The sequence below is a fragment of the Pristis pectinata genome, chromosome 2 (assembly GCF_009764475.1).
Source record: "Pristis pectinata isolate sPriPec2 chromosome 2, sPriPec2.1.pri, whole genome shotgun sequence".
Classification (NCBI taxonomy): Eukaryota; Metazoa; Chordata; class Chondrichthyes; order Rhinopristiformes; family Pristidae; genus Pristis; species Pristis pectinata.
Genome location: NC_067406.1, coordinates 53,438,185 through 53,453,515, shown reverse-complemented (window position 1 = coordinate 53,453,515; position 15,331 = coordinate 53,438,185). Strand labels below are relative to the sequence as shown.

At 38.1% G+C, this 15,331-nt stretch overlaps 1 protein-coding gene across 2 annotated transcripts in view; it reads right to left on the bottom strand.

Annotated features, from left to right (window-relative positions):
* Positions 1-261: 261 nt before the first annotated feature.
* LOC127567390 (zinc finger SWIM domain-containing protein 6) overlaps positions 262-15,331 on the bottom strand; it is a 146,914-nt gene continuing 131,844 nt past the window's right edge. For both annotated transcript variants that reach the window (XM_052010250.1, XM_052010251.1), the window contains 4 exons: positions 9,555-9,712; positions 8,218-8,381; positions 6,690-6,771; positions 262-2,703 (listed from right to left, as the gene is read on the bottom strand). In XM_052010250.1, the coding sequence (XP_051866210.1) occupies positions 1,841-2,703; positions 6,690-6,771; positions 8,218-8,381; positions 9,555-9,712 (1,267 nt within the window). In that variant the 3' untranslated portion in view covers positions 262-1,840. The remainder of the gene's footprint in view (positions 2,704-6,689; positions 6,772-8,217; positions 8,382-9,554; positions 9,713-15,331) is intronic.

Sequence of the window (15,331 nt, the reverse complement as noted above, 5' to 3'; positions counted from 1 at the left end):
TAGGTAAATTATATCTTAATTTTGACATAACCTTATGACACTTCCTTGTAGTTTGCAGTTACAAGCCTAATTAGCTACATTCTGTAAGACCAACCAGCACAAGTTCAAGTGAAACCCTTTCAATTCCAGAAATGAGACTGGAAAAGGATGTACTCCTGTCAAGACAAAAATATTTTCACATAACTGATCACAAATTTTTTGGTAATGAAAAAAGCTCACAGGTAAGTATAGATATTTATACATATTGTACACAGAGACATATTTAACTTTCAAAAAACTAATTTTAATCAAAACAAAAAAAATTGTTGAATCATTAACAAGTTTATAAAACAGTGATTTAGTTACATAAATAAATTGATATCAGTGTATCAAATCTTAATTACTTTTAAACTTCAAGAGCATGTTTACACGGGCGATGAAGTACAATCTTTTACCTAATATAATAAATAAAATGGTGAGCAAGAAATAATAATTTTCTTTTCCTAAACAGCAAAAAAGGCTACAGAACATACCTCTAGCATTTTCCCTAGTGGAAGGAACAAGTGACAATAGTAACATTTTGCACCCAACGTAAAAACTCTTTCATAAAGCACAAGATACAGAACAGTTCTGCTAAATTAAAGACTCAAAATAGAAACCAAAGTCATTTTTAATGAACAGTTTGGTAGTTAGATGTCCAGTTTGGTTATTTTTTTAAAGCGTTAAGACAAGGCAAGATAGAAGGCTGTTCTCTCTTGAGGAATTCTATAGGAGGAAAAAAAAGTAGAACAGTCTTACTACACAGCAACTTCCTGTCCTGCACAAAGTCAGTTCCCAATGCAGATTAATATATGTTATTGAGCACATAAGTAGCATTTCACTATACCACTGCAAAGGCCTACTGTAACATCTTTTCTGTTTTGTAAAACACATAATTCAACCTTTTCAAGGATATCTTAAATTGTTTAATTCAGTTCTAGACTAGGAGGCACAAAGCCCGATTCTGGCAAATACTTTTAATGCTAAGGCTTACTGCTCTGGCTGTAATGTGTTTTATTTGTCCCTCTTTACTGTGGTGTCTGTTACAAGCAGATTTTTTTTCTCTCTTTATTTAAATTTGTTTTCTCAGACTAGATATCAAGTCCAATCATGCAACAGAGGTGGTGGCTCTGCATAGATGCCCAGCACACAATTCTCCACCTGAGCCAACCTGAAGCAAGGCGCACTTTAGTCCTTCTGATATGTTTTTATACCAAGCTACTGCAGCTTCAAGTATTTTGCATTACATAGAATATTTTATAAATTAAAATGTTACGTATATTTTTTCAATATTCAGACATATACTATAATATATACAGTACAATAAATGCTCTCATTCTTTCTTTGATAAATCCCTGAGAATGTATGTTGACAGTCGCTAATTACACATGCACGAGCAATGTGTGCCATGCTTCTGGATGAACAGCACTGCAAAGCCACGTATTCAGCCTTGTATTGTTAATACACTGATATGTAGGGATGAGTGATGAAGGAGTAAAGCTGAATCCATACGAGGTACTTATCACTTAGGATGGAGGTGTCTGTTTGGTTTAAAGCCATACTCTTAGGCTGTGAATGTACATACGAAGAAGAACAGGAGCGACGTGGGCTATTGCCACTTGACAACATGTACTCAGTGTAAACTGATTCTTTTTTTTTCCTCTTTTCTTTCATACAAAAGACACACACAAATCTCACAATCAACAGGGTTAAAGTTTGTGAACTGTTTGTTACTATACACATATAATACCGGTGTGGCTCTGGTTTTAAGTTAAAAAGGATACAAAGGCAGGCTCAATAAAAAGATACCACAGCGTGCTGATCAACCAAATCGCTCACGCACCAACATCATGAGTTTCTTTTTGCCTTTGTAAATTTGCTTCAGGTTGTCAATAAACTGTGTAAACTGGATGTGTCCATCATGAGCCATCAAGAAGGTCTCTCGGGCTTTGCTTAGAAACTCTATAAACTCACTATAGTGCCGTGGACTAATGTGCGTAAGCCGTGAATGGGTTGTATTTATATAGGCCCCAATAGTGGCATCCAGGAGCTGTCTGAGTGGTGCTTTGTCCAGTGACATTAATTTCCCAGAGTTCCTTCGTCCATGGAGTCCCACCATTCCTGGTGTGGTCAAAGTGCACCGACGTAGAATGTCTGAAAGTACTGTAGCACACTGAACACTTTTAACCACAAGAGGTATAATAGCTGCTAGCTCATTCTTCCCAAGGGAGTGGCTAAGTGCACATGCCCATAGAACGTCATTAATGGCAGGGTGTGTATCCTGATTGTAACCCAGGTTGAGATGCGTCATTGCTAGAGTGGCTAGCTTATAGGCCCGCATGGGATAACCACGGTGCTCCATGTACCGAGCAATTGTGAAGAGTTGCGTGTAACTCATACCAGTTGTGGCAGCATCTAGAACTATTTGGTAAGCAGTCTCAAAAGCTATATGGTCTTTTTCACACAGAGTTAGTGCTGAGAGTGCACAATTTTGAGGATCCTTCATAGCACACTGCAGTGCAAGTGTCCTTGCACTACTAGCTAGTTTCTCCCGTTGGTTGTAGTCCAGGTTCAATCTAACAACTGTGCTGTGGGACATTACTGTAGTGGCAACAATACTGGTGGCTTCAGTTGGGGTGAATAGTGTAAACCAGCTCTGCATAATGCTATCCAATGCATAAACTCCTAAAAAGAAAAGGAAAAGAAGTTTTAGTTGTCTGCAATTAAAGCTGCAGAAAAAATACCCTGATATTTATATCAAACTTTTACCTACAAGGTAGAGTATTTTTCAAAGTACACACTTACACCAAAGTCTGCAAAAATTTTCTGCAAATTTCAAATGGTTGCAAAGAATTTATTATTGGTATTGGTTTATTATTGTCACTTGTACCGAGGTACAGTGAAAAGCTTGTCTTACAAACTGATCGTACAGGTCAATTCATTACACAGTGCAGCTACATTGAGTTAGTACAGAGTGCATTGAAGTAGTACAGGTAAAAACAATAACAGTACAGAGTAAAGTGTCACAGCTACAGAGAAAGTGCAGTGCAATAAGGTGCAAGGTCACAACAAGATAGATCGTGAGGTCATAGTCCATCTCTTTGTATAAGGGAACCGTTCAATAGTCTTATCACAGTGGGATAGAAGCTGTTCTTAAGTCTGGTGGTACGTGCCCTCAGGCTCCTGTATCTTCTACCTGCTGGAAGAGGAGAGAAGAGAGAATGTCCTGGGTGGGTGGGGTCTTTGATTATGCTGGCTGCTACACCAAGACAATGAGAGGTAAAGGCAGAGTCCAAGGAGGAATTTTTGTCAGGTGTGGGCAAAAGGGACAGAGTAACTAGAGGATCAGATACAAGAATCTGTGGAATGAAGTCCCACCCTCATTCAAATATACCAGGCAAATTTTAAGACTGCTAAATTCAAAAAAAGCAGAGCCAGAACTGATCTCTGAAGGCAAGTCATTTCCACCCCTTTTCTAATGTGATTGTCCCCATCTAACTTTATCCTGGTTCCCGTCCACAATCTAAATCTCCAGCCAAGTTGGTGCTCATTATTCTGTGCTATTGCTTCTATATTTTTTTGATCAAAACTCTAGTGAAGTGCCTTCACAGTTTCTTAAAATCACTACATCCAAGGACTATTAAAGTGGTTATCTATATAATTGAACATTAGAAACATAATTTTTTTTCAAACAAGACTTAGCTTGTAAATATTCTTTGCTAATCTTTGTTTAATTCATGAATTTTTAAATATTTACTAATGTTAGTTCACTTGATAGATTCTGGCCATTTGCCTAGGACCATCATGTCAGGAACTGACTGATAGAGTTTTAAACCTTTGTGTGCTTTGCATATAGTTGTTACATTGTACAGCTGGATAACAAAGTAGACAATCTGAACATGCAAGGAAGATTACTCCTCACCAACACAGTCCCAAGGATTTCCTGACTGACTTAGTGCATCAAAAGTAGTTCTTTAAACAAGCAGATTCAACTATCACCTGCTCTAAATCCCTACCTACATTCTCAACTCTTGATTTATAAAAAGACAAATCAAAATATATTTACTTCTGTCATACATTTACCCTCCAGTTAAAGTTCCTCTTTCATTCTTGGGTGACATTAACTATTTTCTTTTCATATAACCCTATTTGATTTTAATATCCTTCAAAGCAAAACCTTTATTTTCTGTTCTATAATCACCTGGCCTTTCCATGTGCTTCCATTTAGCCTTCTGATTTGCACTCTTACTTTTCCTATTTTTTCCCCCACCATTAATATTGAATTTTCAACATAATTATAACTTCTCTACTCACAGAACTTTATATTCCTTAATGCAACCTTTTAAGGGAGACATTTATTTTACTTTCTCACTGATGATTTGAATGTTCTGCTAAGTGGGTGATAAGTTCACCTGCTTTAAGCCAATGAGGTTCTTCTTGGTGTCAGATCCCTGCAGTCAAATGCAATTATAACTCAGGCTTCAGCAGGATTCTTCCTGTTCAGCCAAAATGGGAAAGAGATCAGAAGAGGCCGAAAAGGGGAAGGGAAGAGTGTTTCTTTCTGTTGTGGGACATAGAGCAGCTGGAGAGCTGTTTTCTGCAGCTGCAATTGATTTCCCAACTCCATTTGCCACTCACCACCAAAAACCCAAATGGAGTTCAAATCAGGGCCTCAGTGCTTGAAGTAGGGCTTCTAACTTTTCAGTCCCCAACCTTCCTCATCTTTAGTATAAAACGCTCCCTGATGTGTAATCAAATACCCTCAAGATGCATTTCAGTACAAGACAGGATAACTTTGATGTAAATTTGACATTCATAACACAAGATCTGTCGTATAGACTCATTCATACATAATTCTTGTTCAATGTGCCAATACATATTATTTTGCATTTTCCATTTTAAAGTCCATTCACCACTCTTATCTCCATTTGCACAAATTCTCCAGGTTTATAATTTTTCATCTTCTCTAGTGCAAATACTTAATAATAACATGGTGTCATCAGTAAAATATATAAAATTACTAACAAACTTGGTTTCCATATCACTTGTAAGCTAGAAAAATACATGTGTGCACATCAATTTTCAGAGTCATCAGCAAATTAAACCAGGTGCACAGTTACAATATATTATGAAGTCTTATTCCAAAAGTGTAATAAATGAGAAGGAATTGGCTTTAATGTGAAGTATTGACTTCACTTAAACAAGTGGAGGTGGCATGAAGTAGTGACGAGGTGGAAGGTGTACAGTGGCCAAATTTAAAATGATCCTAATTCATCTATGCAATCCAACCAATAGATACAGAATGAGGGCCAGTTCAGTGGAAGATGTCCCATGAAATGGTTGAAAGTTCACTAGTTAAGATGACATCAAGCAACACAATGCACAGAACCAAAACATTCACAAAGCATATTTAATACAGTAAAATTGTTGAAGGTACTTATCAGGAAGATATAGATGCTGCATATTTGTAATAAACAAAGCCAAAAAGAAGCAAATTTTGGGAAGGCCTTTGAAGCAGGAAGAGGACAGCTAAACAGAGGTTTAAAAAGGAAAGTTCTGTAGAGTGCAGAAGGACCTGCCTGATGGTGGATTGAATGTGGGATTGCAAATAAGGTATTAGGTTGGATGAACAGGGACACTGGAGGAAGAATGAAGATTAAAACAGGGAGGTGTGCAGGTTAGAAGCGAAGAGGTTAGTCAAGTGAAGACTGTATACTCCCAAGATAAGTTACCACTCAGTGCAGAAATGTGTGTAATGAATTTGATCTGAGATCTCATACAAGGAAGTTGCCAACCCATACAGCTTGCCATCTTAAGAAATATAAACGAGTTTAGTTCAGCATTTGGAAATGTATTGAGACTATCCAGTCACTTGACATAGCACCCATTGACCCAGCAGAAGGGACTCTTCACTCCCCCTCTGATGGCATTTCATAGCTATGGAAGCCAGTCCACTTGGTAAACTTTTGTCAGAGGCAGAACAGAAATGTACACAATCTCACAGGTTAGCTCTTTACACTGAGCTAGGATCTTCAGAGATCTTATATTTTATTAAGCACACAATACTGCTCTTCACATAAAAGTAATTACAAAATATGTAACAATGTATCTTTACTAAGACCTAGCTAACTGCCAAAGACAACAATGTGCTTTGGACAATTAAAATGGATCTAACTTCAATTATTAGAATGTAATTCCAAACAAGGGCATTTCAAGTTTTAAAAGGCACTTTCTTCAATGAGCAACTTAGTACTACAGAGCTGTATGGAGTTAGAGAATGTAAGTAATTAGTTTCAAAACTATGATTTATATATGCTCAGGATGTCTGTAACAAGGAGCAGAGCATTTCCCAGCTTTTTCCTCTCGGGTTTCAGTAGATCTACTGAAATTACAGTACTTGATTGAGATAATCCCAGGGGAAATTAATGGCTCTCATATCCATTAGAAATAGCAAACAAGAGAGTTTGTTAAACACTTAAGCCTGAACCCTTTCCTCCCCTCAGATGTTTACAGAACTGTACAGCATTTTCTGTCCTTTAATTTCATATTTCCAGCACTTCTTGTTTTAGTTTTGCCCTTATCCTTCAAATTAACTGAATTGAAGATTTCCTATTGTGGAGATATTATCTTTGATCATAAATGCTCAAAGTGAATTCCAGCTTTCAACTCACCTACTTCTGTAGCACACGTTACCAACCATCGCACCATCTCACGACGGCGCCAGTTTAATGTTGATAATGTCATTCGCATAACCTGCAAAAGAATGAAAGTTCAGGCTTTTTCCCACCCCAAAAATTGCTGGTCTAGAACATAAAAGTAACTAGAAAGAAAAAGAAATGCTGATTATTCTCTTTTGAACGCCCAAAATTCTGCATTTCATGGAAGGGCAGAAGGATGAGCAACTTAAAACAAAAATCCCTTTGGATATTGTGCTCATTGACGAGCAGCAGTGTTTAACATGCCCGCTATTTGGAGGGACCCAAGTGCTTCCAGCTCATAGTTGGCACAGTCACAACAGGGAATGGAGCAATTTCTACTCTCCTGTAAAGATGTACCTCAGCCCTTTTCTCAATGAACAGTCCCCATTTATAATGGAGAGTAGCAGTGAATTTAAAAGGTATAGCAGGTTGTGTTGAAAAGTCACCTTCTGAAGGCAGACTGAGAGGAGGTTAGGATTTTGGGCTGAAACTCCAGAGGACAGCAGTGCCTGCCAATAAAAGAATGCTTTTGTGTTTTATGTGGTTCTGAAAAGATGCAAGAGAAAAAAAGAGAGAATGGAAATCTATGAGGCAAAATAAAAACCCATAAAGAATTTGAAAATGGAAAGGAAATTAGAGGATGGCAAGCTAATAAGCAATAGGTTTCCATTCAACTTCTTCTGCTACAGCACATTCTGGACAAACTGTTCCAAAAGCATTTAAAATTATTTGGTGGTAGGGGGTATAACGGAGTTAGCAGACAAGAGCAAGTAATCAACAAGTTTCGGAAAGTCAGAATTTGTTGGATTTTATGCTAGTTCAGTTGTCAGAAAACCTCACACCCTTAAATTAAATTCAAGAAAGCTAACATGGGAGGTGGTCCCGGAGCAGGAAAGATCTTCAGTGCTGAAACTAACTGGAGGGGAAATGGGTTAGCAGAAAAATAAAGTTACTGTGAAGACAATTGCACTTGAGCAAGGTCAAGATGGCAACAAAGTTGAAACAACAGGCACAGAACAGTAAACTGGAGTGATTAAGTACTTTGCTTGAGAAATGAGAGTCTGTCCTCCCTCAGTTCTCCAAACTCAAACATCAGTGGTAAAAGATCAGCAACAACAGTAGATTATTGCTACTGATGAGTAAGTAACAGCAGATAAGCAAAGTATGGTATCTGCACAATCCTCCCTGCTACAAATTTTATTAAATAGAGTCAGACATAGCCGACAGTGTTTTTCAAAAGATGTGGCATATCTTGAAGTAACCTGCATAATTAATGATTACCACAATATTAAGCATCCAAGGGAGAGAATATTTGTGTAACACAAAATACAGTGCCATTCTTTTGTGTTGTAAGTACATGGAGATATTTTTGCATGATGGGCCATTTCACTCTACAGCAGTTAACAGGGTAAACACCAAGTACACAAATAACCATCTCAGCATCCCCCACAATACGGAATTGCCGCAGATAGAATCTCTCAGCATACATTCATGCACTTACCTGAAGACCCAGTTCCAGGGACACTTTCAGAAGAGTAATATCAGGCAAACTGTCCATAGGAGTTGCTATTTTAAATGCATCCTGGGCGAGCTTGAAGATATGTGATGAGGAGTGAATGTTCTTCTGAATAGATTCTAACACTGTTTCTAGCCTCATAACATCCCCTGTAATTATTTGAAAAAAATGCAGTTTTGATTGATTGTTTTGTTCAAAGCAACAATATTAAATATAAATATGGTTTTTTAAAAAAAAACAATTAAAACTTTGCAGTGAATCAGTGTTACAAGGAAATTTACTTAACATTTTAATAAAGGGTTTTCACACTCAGACTTTGACCTCTGAAAGCTATGGCAGTTTGATTCACTGCCTGCTCTGTAACCATTAATTCACACTTTCCTGAAAGTGACTCTGGACCATTTTCCAACGCCCAGAGCGGAAGAGTAAGGGGCAATCAAACCCAGACAAAACCTGGAGCCGCCTACAAGCTTTCTCCCACCTGTTCCTGGACTAATGGCTCCTCTCTCTGTGCCCAATCCAGAAAAATATTCTTAAGGTGTATAAGTTTAGGAGTGACTATAACTAAGCTGTTTGATAATACACCACACATGGCCTCTGGTGGGAGTGAAGGAGATCATGTGCATGCAAGAGACCAGAATTGCAGGAGATAGTGATCTGAGGGCTATAGAATTAAAAAGCGGTTTGAGAGACAGGGGCAGGCCCAATGAAAATTTTTAATTATATAATTTGAAATTAAGGCAAATTTCAACTGGTATTCTACTTTTGATTAAAATAGATTAATTTCTTGAACCCTGAAAACAACTCTGGTTAATTGTTTTGAATCTTTCAAGGGACCAACAAAAATTTTTCAAATCCTGAGCTGCTAATATATTGTCTCCACCTATAATCAACTTTCCTGTGCTGACTTGATAGAACTAAGGAGGATACAGTCTGAGCTTTGGCAATGCTACTCACAAACTGGTAGGAAATTTGAGAGTGATACAGTGCCTATATTTTTTTTAAATGAGCCAAATGTCTGAATATATATAGCAGCTCATATAAAGGAAAATCTTATGTGGGGAAAAAAGAAATCAAAAATATGGATCTCCATCTCACCAATTGATGCAGTGGTCTCCAACAGATTAAATATCCATTTGAAGAAAAATTTCAGAACTACATCACAAAATACATTAATCTCGGAATGGAACCAAGTCAACTTAAGGGGAAACACATTAATTAAAGAGTTAAAACTGCAAATGAAATAGCACTTCATATGCATTTGAAAGTGACACATTTTCCTTATTTGACTTCAACAGTAACTTAAAAATCAGTCTAGTTACCTTTAGCAGCTGTTAACATTGTGGAAGCTAGCTCACACTGCTGAGACTCAATGTGACTTAGGGTGAACCAACGTGGATAGCGGTTGGGAACAACAGATGCTATGTGGTGTGGACGTGATACATCTCCTGTTGGCGCTGTCGATTCCAGTACAGGCAGCCTGTAAAGTGTCAATAAAGGAATCTTTGAACTGTATTTACTTTTAGGCATGATTTCATCTATAATTAATAACTGAAAGTTTCAACTATTATTGCTCCAAAGACAAAATGATATGAGACTTAAATAGAACAAAAAATGCATTAAACTAAGAACTATTATTTGGTATTAGTTTATTATTGTCACTTGTACCAAAGTACAATGAAAAACTTGTCTTGCATACCGTTCGTACAGATCAATTCATTACACAGTGCACTGAGGTAGTACAGCGTAAAAACAGTAACAGAATAAAGTGTCACAGTTACAGGGAAGCGCATTGCAGGTGCAAGATCATAACAAGGTAGATTGTGAGGTCAAGAGTCCATCTCACCGTATAAGGGAACCGTTCAATAGTCTTATCACAGTGGGATAGAAGCTGTCCTTGAGCCTGGTGGTATGTGCCCTCAGGCTCCTGTATCTTCTGCTGATGGGACAGGGGAGAAGAGAGAATGACCCAGCTGGGTAGGGTCTTTAATTATGCTGGCTACTTCACCAAGGTATAGAGAGAGGGTCCATGGAGGGGAGGCTGGTTTCCGTGATGTGCTGAGCTGTGACCATGACTCTGCAGTTTAAGCTTCAGAATCCCCTCCATAAATCTTTTCTGTCACTCTTCTCCATTAAAAATGTTCCTTTAACACTTACCTCTGATCAGGCTATGGGAATTAAAATCTGTCAAGTTTTGCCTTTTGATTTTTCCATCAAGTCACTAGAAAGACACTATGACATGAAAGGCACCATACAAATGCAAGTTGTTGTCACTAAACTAAACTGATCCCAAATAGATTGCTGTTGTTCATCTACAAGCTTAGACAATTCTGCTAATGCAGGGCGATTTGTGTATGTGCCTATATAAAAGCCACTAATGCTCAAAATTAATTTACTATAAAAAATGCTTAAACATTGTTGTGGGCATTCAAAGATATTTATTATAAAACCTTGAGGAATAAATTAACTTGAGAGTCAATTTATTAAGGATCCAAAATTGGTTCAGCAATAGGAGACAGAGGGTGATGGTTGAGGGCTGTTTTTGTGATTTGGATGCCTGTAACTTGTGGTGTTTCACAGAGATCAGTGCTATGACCCTTTATAATGCATGTGAATGATTTGGATGTGAATGTAGGAGGCATGATCAGTAGATTTGCAGATGACATGCAGATTGGTGGAATTGTTGACAGTGTGGGGTACAAGGTAATACATGTGGTGAAATGGACTGAGAAATGGCAGTTTAATCCTGATAAATGTGAAGTGATGCATTTTGGGAATAGAGAGTCAGAGTTATACAGCACAGAAACACGGTGGTTGCAGCAGTTAGCATAACGCTATTACAGTGCTAACGACTTGGGTTCAATTCTGGCCACAGTAAGGAGTTTATACGTTCTCCCCGTGTCTGTGTGGGTTTCCTCCGGGTGCTCTGGTTTCCTCCCACATTCCAAAGACAGACAGGTTAGGAAGTTGTGGGCATGCTATGTTGGCGCCAGAAGCATGGCAACACTTGCGGGTTGCCCCCAGAACACACTACGCAAAAGATGCATTTCACTGTGTGTTTCAATGTATATGTGACTAATAAAGATATCTTATCTTATAAAAAACAGGCCCTTTGGCCCAATTTGTTGATGCCGACCAAGGTGCCTTCCCGAACTAGTCCCATATTCTTCTAAACCTTTCCCATTCATGTACCTGTCCAAATATCCTTTAAACATTGTAATTCTACCACTTCCTCTGTCAGGCCCTTTCATACATGCACCACCGTTTGTATGGAAAACCTGCCCCTCAGGTCACCTTTAAACCATACCCCCTCTCACCCTAAACCCATGTTCTCTAGTCTCAGACTCTCCTAACCTGGGAAGCAGAGTCACTGACAGCATTTACGAGTTGTCGAGACAAGCACTTAAATCTCCTAGGATTAGAAGGCTAAGGGCCAAGTGCTGGAAGATGGGATTAATATGGATATGTGCCCACTGGTCAGTATGGATATGGTGGGCTGAATAGCCTGTTTCCATGCTGTGTGACTATTAAATTGTTGTGTGTATGTTGTCAGGTAGGGAAGAAAGTGGAAACAAATGGAAGAAAAAGGAGATGAAATCAACATAGTTTTTCAGTTGTTTCCACAAAACAATCTTGAATAATTTTGGAAGATATATTCTGCTGTCCAATATTATGATACAGAGGACTCTAGAAGCTCTCATGGATAACAAATGTTCACATATTTAGCAAAAGGAACTAGATTCCTCTGCATCACAGTTCATGTTTCTTGTATTGCCTAAAATAGTCCAAAACTTAGTCCTAAAACATGAATAGGCCACAGCACAAACATTTTTAGTTAAAAGTTGGAAACATTAACAAACTTGAATTTTTAGAAGCATATTTTCTTACAGAACAACATTCTTTCATTTAGACTACATTTTCATAGATTCAGGATACTGGACCACAGATGTACATATCCCTTTGCCCTTGCTAATAAGCTGGGAGACAAATTTATCGCAGGGCTACTTGAGTCAGTGATGGGAGCCAACTCTGCCGAAACTCAAGTTCTGACTGATGGCTGGTTTATAAAACTGCCATTCTCAGTTCATCTGAATGCTTTGCTTCAAGGTTGCTTTCTTCACCTCATCCACTGTGGTTGTACCAGTCCTGAAGTTTACAGTCTTTGTTTGCAGTAAAATTACTGACAGCAACCTTAAAGCTGCTGGTCTGAAATGATAATTTTTTTTGGCATAAAAGGAATTCCTGCTTCCTTGTTGAACTGACCTCCATAAAGTGGGGCACTCATGCTTCACTTTCAATGAAAACAGAACTTGCAGCTCGACTTTTCCTGGCATTAACAACACCCATGTGACTGCCACATTTCCGATTCTCAAAGTCTTATCTCAAGATCTCAGGGGAAATGAATTAACATGCAAGATAGCATAAAATGAAATAGTCAAAGATGCCTTTAGAATCACTACAGCACTGATCTTGCAAGAGTTAGAGGTCAGAAAATGTATTCCATTCCAGAGTCAGTCTTGCATGGTGTAGAATAAAATTAATATTCAATTCCTCTGGGGTTCAGGCAACCATTAAACCCAATAATTAGCTCAGCTTGCAAATCATATTAAAGGGTCAGCATTTCCCACAAAGTGACTTGTCCTTAGGGTCAAGGAGTATGATATTGTGGTCATTAATGAAAATTGGCTTTTCTCTCCCCCAGGAAGTGTAGCTCAATATTCCTGCTTACTGGGGTCTTCGATGAAATAGAAGGAATTTAACAAAAGAGGGCATTTAGCAATAATCGTTAAGGAAGCAATTACAGCTGTGAGGAGGAATGATATGCGAGAAAGATTAAATAAAGCCAACTGGGTTGAAATGAAGAAAAAAGGGACAATTACATTGTTGTATTTCAGAATCCCAAATAGTTACCAGGAGGTAAAAAAATGTAAATATCTAGACAAATTTGAGAAGTGCAAGAAGAACTGAGCAGCAAGGTTGTGTTTGTTAATTATCCTCCTGATAACTGGGACAGTAGCAGATTAAAATGTATAGTAAAACGCAAAACTCTTTAAAATACTTTCAAAGGAACTTTTCAAAAACAAAAATCAACACTTTGCAAGCCCAACAAAAGAGAGAAGAGTGGTGGACTTAGTTTTAGAGAACAGGAAAGTAAAGAGACTAGAAATGGGATATATTTTGGATGCAGTGATCATAATATAGTTGGATTTAGTACATTTAACAGAAAGGACAGATAAACCAGACGTCAACATTTTAAAATAGGATATACCCAATTACCAGGCTGAATTATTATTTTGCAAAAGGGGATTGCAGACAACTATTTGAAGGTCAGTTAGTGTCAATACAGGGAGACACATTCAAGGAGACAAGAGATTGTGAAATTTTGACCAGCTTCCCAATAAAGGAAAGAGGGAACTCTTAAATCTCGACCTCCATGGATTTCAAGGTACATACAAGGTAGGTTGTATGCAAGGCAGAAAGGGAAGCTTATGACAAAAACCTGGAGCCTAATATTGCAGAAAACCTAGGAGTATAGAAAATGCAGGTCTGACACTTACATAAAAAAAGGAAAGACAAAGAGGGTGCATGAAGAAGTAACATCTTAGAATTTATAAATACCAAAAAGGAAAGAGGAGGTTCTACAATAAAGGAAAATATTTGTGTGGAAGCAGAAGATGTTTATATGAATATTTCTGGTCTGTTTTCAAGAGGTGGTGGAGTGACATGGATATTGTCGTTAAGGAAAAATACAAAATATCAGAAGTGAGGTAGAGTGAGAGCAAGAGCAGTTGTGTTAAAAGGATCCAGCAGCTTTCAAAGTGGATAACTCGCCAGGTCTCACAATACAAGATTCTAGGCTCTTTAAGAAACTGAGGAAATAGTGCAGGTCTCTTATTTTCTAATGCTTTTTGATAACACAGAGACTCCTGGAAGTCTGGAGGACTGCTTATGTGGTACTTGGTTTCAAAAATGATAAATGGCAACCCTGAATAACTATAGCGTGGGCAAAGTATTGGAAAAAATATTGAGGGTCGGCATAAGCCAACACTTAAAGCAAGTACAGTTTAATCAAGGACAATTAGCATGGATTTGTTAAAGGAAATGCACATCTGAATAACGATTGATTTTTTTAAAATTTGAGGTGATAAAAGGGCAAGACATTTGGATGTTAAGCAAAGTACTTGACGAAGTTCCAAATGACAGATCAATCAGGAAAACAAAAGCCTGTAGAAGCCAAGGGAAAGTGGCAAATTGGATTACAGACTGGCTCAGGAGAAGTTTCAGTGACTATGGAGCTGTGTGCAGTGGGGATCCACAAAGCTCAATACAAGGTTCCTTGGTTTCAAGATATATACAAATAATTCAGGCATGAATGAAGGAGTCAGTGATACCAAAATGGACAGTGTGGTTGATAGTAAGAAAATTCTAGGCTGCAGAAATATGTCTAGTTAGCTGGACGTGGTCAAATGGAATTAATGCAGAGAAGTATGATGTAATGCATTTAGGGAAAACTAAGAATGTAAAGGAATTAATGATAAGTGGTAAGATAGCAACATATTTAGAGGATAAAATGGATCTTGGAGTATATCCCTGAAGTTAGTGGGACAGGTAAACCAGGTGGTTAAGGAGGTATGCAGGATCCGTGTTTTTTTCAGCCAAGATTTAGAATACAAGAGCAGGGAGGCCATGCTAGAGCTGTATACAACACAAGTCAGGTCATGGCTAGAGTGATGTGTATGACAATTCTGGTCACCACACTGCAGTTCATAATGTGAAGTACTAGTTGGTGTGGAGGAGATTCACAACGTCATTGCCAGGGTTGGAGAATTATTGCTATGCTTAGAGACCAACTAGACTGCAGTTGTTTTCTTTGGACTACGTGGAGATGTAATTGAAGTATATTAAATTCTGGAAGGCCTAGACAAGGTGAACAGAAAGGATTTCCTTCTCCCAGTGGAGAGATCATTAACTAAGGGATGTTAATTGGTAGAAGCATTGGAAGAGAGAGGAGGAAATCATTTTACACCAAAAGGCACTGGAACATATTGTCCAAAAGGATAGTCAATGCAGATATCTTCATTATATTTAACAATATCTG